Source organism: Drosophila ficusphila, unplaced genomic scaffold, assembly GCF_018152265.1.
Source record: "Drosophila ficusphila isolate 14025-0441.05 unplaced genomic scaffold, ASM1815226v1 contig_470, whole genome shotgun sequence".
Taxonomy (NCBI): Eukaryota; Metazoa; Arthropoda; class Insecta; order Diptera; family Drosophilidae; genus Drosophila; species Drosophila ficusphila.
Window position 1 is genome coordinate 1,854,910 of NW_025064389.1, and position 5,132 is coordinate 1,860,041.

The 5,132-nt window shown below is 47.7% G+C and overlaps 1 protein-coding gene across 1 annotated transcript; it reads right to left on the reverse strand.

Annotated features, from left to right (window-relative positions):
- Positions 1-3,817: 3,817 nt before the first annotated feature.
- Positions 3,818-4,456, reverse strand: LOC122320344. Its single transcript, XM_043208537.1, has one exon. It carries the CDS (start codon positions 4,454-4,456, stop codon positions 3,818-3,820), a length of 639 nt encoding a protein of 212 aa, XP_043064472.1.
- Positions 4,457-5,132: the final 676 nt, after the last annotated feature.

Sequence of the window (5,132 nt, forward strand, 5' to 3'; positions counted from 1 at the left end):
CTGGAGATCTGTGATTTTGCTGACATACCTGCGAGTAAGGCATTTATGTCCGCATTGTGGGCGTGGATTTGGGACCGAATTTCCTCAGGATCTGTCCCAGTTGCTCTTCTCATCCTCTCAAGATTATCGCACCTATTACTAGGTTGCGATTGAGCTGATGACTTATCCATTATATCAATTGACGTTATACTTTAACGTATAATGCAATGATATTCACTTGACACGAACAGAAGTCTAAAGCGTAAGTTGATAACAAACAAAACATAGCTTAAGACTTGCAGGTCAATGACCGTTTTTGCGATAAGCAGTGGCCACCGTTTACCAGTGGTAAAACTTCGTGCGCAAGAATGGCACACGAGCGGAGAATAGATTTGGATTGTACGGGAGGTAATTTGCGTGCACGTCTTTACTCAACGAATGCTGGGGAACGACTGACAAAAAAAATTTCATAAAAATCAGAGTACTACATCATATAGCTGCCATAGGAAAGATCGTAAAATCTATATAGAAATAACGGAAACAAAAAGAAAACATCGTTGTTTTTTATCAGACAAGCATGATTTTTGGAATATAGAGTTTTCTAACGACTCTTGAATTACGAATTAAATTTGATCAAAATCGGACAACTATATCATATAGCTGAACAACAGTCGAAAATATGAAAAATTTATACTAATATCGTCATAGGTTCGAAGGCTGAACAACCTTTATGCATTTAATGAGCATTCGCAAGGGTATATAAGCTTCGGCTTGCCGAAGCTAGCTTCCTTTCTTGTTCAAATATTAACAGTGTTGAGAATTAATATAAATTATAAAATTAGTTTTTATACCTTTGCAGAGCAAAGGGTATTATAATTTCATTCAGAAGTTTGCAACGCAGTGAAGGAGACACCTCAGACCCCATAAAGTGTATATATTCTTGATCAGCATCACAATCAGAATTCAAATACGTCTCTCCGTCTGTCTGTTTCTCTTCAAACTAGTCTCTAAGTTTTAACAATTTTTTTGTTTTCGATTTTTTTTTTTTTTTTTTTCTAAGAGCGCAATATGTTGAGAACATTGTGTAAAATTTTTGAGTCTATTGGAGTCAAATTAACGGAGTTTAAATCGATTTTCCCTAAAACGTTATTTTGAAAGACGGTGAACATCAGAACTCAAAATCTACTCAACCGATCCTTTTCAAATTTTTTACACAAATTCTCCACATAAATACGCAGGTCATCAAGAAGAGTTTTTTTAATTTTTAATTTTTTTTCTATTTTTAAAAAATAAATTAACAACGATTTTTTAAGCTAAAATCGCACTTTTCACTTTCAAATGCTCCCAAAAAAAGACAAAAAAAAAATTTTTTTTTAAAACTATTCCTGATTACCTCGGGAAATTCATTATCTTTGCCAACGACCACTTGTGCAAAAATTTAGCTTTTTGGAACACCCTAATTTTGAAGACGAGTCCAAACTTAATATTTCCGCAGTGGGGCAGGTTCTCATTGCTCCTGTCATACATATGCATGCCAGTCTTTGCAGCCTTTGGAGCTGTTTCTGTGCGGTAACGAGCCTAGCTCGTTTACCCCAGGCTACTGACTCATATGTGAGTATTGGCCTCACAATTATAAGGTATAACCATCTGATAATTTGGGGTGAGGTCCCCCAAGATTTCCCTGCAATTTTCCGACAGATGAAGAGAGCCCTGAGGCACTTATCCACTGTCTTTTGCATATGGGTTGCAAACGTTAGCCTCCTGTCGAAGGTAACTTCGAGGTACTTAACTTCCCGGCTTATTGCTACGGAAGTACCTAGTAGCATGATTTGTCTCATCTTCTTTAGTTTGTACTTCTTTGTAAAAGGAACAATGACTGTTTTTGCGGGGTTGAGGTTAAGCCCAACTTCTCTGCACCAGTCGAGCGTTATCTTGAGTCCGAGTTGGACAATATCGCAAAACGTTTCTTCAAATTTCCCTTTGGCTACTATTACTATGTCATCGGCATAGCCCTGACATTGTATTCCTTTGTCGGCGAGTTTCTTTAGTAGTTCATCTACTAGTAGGCTCCACAGTAAAGGAGACAAGACTCCACCTTGCGGACATCCTCTGCTTGTGGCAACGGTCATTGTGCTGTTGCCAATGGTCGCCATTGCCTGCCTGGAGCTTAACAAGGCTCCAATCCACCTTCTTGTTGTCGCGTCTATATTCCTTCTGGCGAGGGTCGCTAAGACAGCATCATGCGACGCATTGTCAAAGGCTCCCTCTATATCCAGAAAGGCGCAGATTGCAACTTCTTTGTTGTCCACTACCCCTTCAAGAGTGTGATAAAGTTGGTACAGTGCAGTGTCTGTTGAACGACCTGCCCTGTATGCGTGCTGCGTGGGTTGCAGCGGACAGTCCTTAAGAACTGTGCTCCTAATATGGTAGTCTACCAGCTTTTCCAACGTTTTAAGGCAAAACGAAGTTAAGCTGATAGGTCTGAAGGACTTTGGGTTGGTGATGTCTTTCTTCCCTGCTTTGGGGATGAAGACCACCCTAGCTCTACGCCACGCATTTGGGATGTGTCCAATTGCTAGGCTGCTTAGCATCAGTCTCCTTAAGCGGGTTAGGAGTAAATCCAGTCCCTGCTGCAGGAATGATGGAGAGATACCATCCAGACCAGGTGACTTAAATGGCTGGAAGGTCCCAATTGCCCATTTAAGTCTCTCCGGAGAGACTAGAGACTTGGCAATTGCCCAGTCCTCTGCGCTTGGTCTGAGGTGTCTTGGATTGGACGATGCTTCCATTGGGTTGGACGTATCTTCCGCCAGGGGTGAGCTCCCGGGGAAGTGTGTTTTAAAGAGTAAAGCTAGTTTATCCCTGTCGTCGGAAGTGTAAGAGTTGTCACATTTCCTCAGGGCTAGGTTACTTTCTGGTGCAACTTTGGCCATAGCCTTGTGCAATCTTGCCCTCTCTTACTCTAGTGATGAATGTCGGTGTGGACCCGACATTACCGATTTCTAGGTTACTATTTACAATAAACTCTATTAGCTGCTCACCTCTGTTGTTGACGTCGGTGCTTCCCCATATCACGTGATGTGCATTGGCGTCACATCCTATGATTAGGAGTAACTTCTTCCTCCTGCAGCATTCCACGAGTCCGATGATTTCCGGTGGTGGGCATGCTGCATCCCCAGCGAAATACGCCGATGCTATGGCGATCTCTGGTAACTTTCCTGTGCCGCTCAGCGTTACCGCGACACAGTCACTGCTTAGGAACTCTGAAAAGATATTATAATTGATATCTTTCCTTATTAATATGTATGCTCTTGGGTGTGCACCCCGTTGGTCGCATATTACCTTTGATTCCTTGGTGTACAGGCCTTTAATGCCCTGATCGCACCAAGGCCCCTGAATGAGAGCTAGCCTGAGATGTTGGGAGGTGAACAACCTGGCCAGGACGGCGGATGCCGCCTTGGCCCGGTGTAAGTTCACCTGGGCTAGCTGCGTGCTGCGGTATGCAGCCATTACTGGAGCGGGTGCTCCATGTTTTGTGAAGGGGGCGGGAATTCCCCTTCACTGCCTTCCGTCAGGGTGACGTCGGCCTCCTTCTCGTCGATATCTTCTAGGGGGGGCTCTTGTGCCACCTCCTGGGAGGGCGAGGGATGTTCATCCTCACTCTCCACGTCCATATCGGCGATAGCCTCCTCCTTTGCACCCAATGGCTCTTGTGGCTTTCCGAGGGATTCCTCGACCTCCACTTCGCCGTCTTTGGGGCCGGGGGGCGCTGCTTCTGTTGCCGCCATCTTCGCCGCCTTCCTGAGACCACTCACCGAGACGGTCCCGAATCTAAAGTTCAGCTGGTGCCCTTTAGAGACGATCTCATCTCGGGTGAGTCTATCCCTATAACGAGGAGTGCCCCGCCTCCGTCGTTCCTTCGGGAGATTACCTTCCAGGAATCGACCTCCATTCTGTTCTGGCGTCCCAGCATCATCAGAAGCTCCTCATTGCTTCTTTCTGCACTTCTAGGGCAGAAGACTGTGACATTGTATGCAGCAGGAATGTCTAATCCTACCCTAGTGTCAAGGGGCACGCCCTTCCACGTCCTTAGCTGAGGCGTTACAGCCCTCAGCCAGTCCGCCGAGTCCTGGTCCAAGCAGTCTATCAGGAGGTATCCGACCCTAAAGTGGATACCTCTGAAGGCGACTGCTGAGTCCCATTCAGACGTTACTACGTCGTCCATTATGGCCTCCTCCAGCTCGGCAAGCTCTTCGTTGCTTAGGTACACCTGCGGGTAGTCCTCAGGTAGTACCGCAACTCTGACTCTCTTGGCGGCCTCCGCGTAGGGATGCGTGCCAGTGAGAAAAGCCGTACAAGTGGAGGGTGGCTGCTTCTCACCCTTGACATCCGCCTTCGGCACGCTGGGTGTGCCAGCAGATGCCCTAGGGGGGGGTGGGTCTCCTCGTCGCCGCCGCCTTCGATTTGCTTGGCTCATCAGGCCTTGGGGGACGGGGGGGGAGGTGCCGCTGCCTCTTTGATGCCCTCTGACTTGAACCTTTTCGGGGTGTCCATCGGAGGGGTGAGGGTACTATTTGCTCGCTTGCTGGCAGGGGCAACATTTTGTGCCACTGGTCGTGGCTCCTTCGCCTTCTTCAAAGCTTCATCAGGTGTCATGCCCTGCTGAAGATACCTGAGGTACCATTTGACCTTGGACCCCGACAGGCCTTTTCTGTTGGGGTCGCCAAGGCCTCCTGGTTGTCCTCTGGCTGGAAGGACATCTGCCTTATTGGCGGGCTTGGTCTTCTGTACAGCCGCGGGGGGTGGGCAAGCCGGCCGGGATGGTCCTGCCGGTAGCCCACGTTCCCGAACTGGAACAGTCGATCGTTGTGGGGGTTGTCCCACATTCTGCGTCCGTGACGCACTCCTGATGGAAGCTGCGCTCCTGGGCGGGGCTGGTCCTACCTGGGGTCGCACTCCGTCAAGGAGTCTGTTTTCCAAGAGCCTTGCGGCACTTGATGCAGGGATATCCTGCGGCAATTTGGTGTTCGTATGTTTCTTCATAATCGAATCCCACGAGTTGCGGAGAAAGTATGGTCCACCCGGGCAGAGATCCGCCATACCCGGGTAAGGCGCAGTTAGGACAGGCGGTCGCCACTTGCCTGAACCCTCCG

Excerpts from the sequence above, each read along its gene's own strand:
- LOC122320344 (XM_043208537.1), bottom strand. The coding sequence starts at position 4,456 with ATGAGCCAAGCAAATCGAAGGCGGCGGCGACGAGGAGACCCACCCCCC.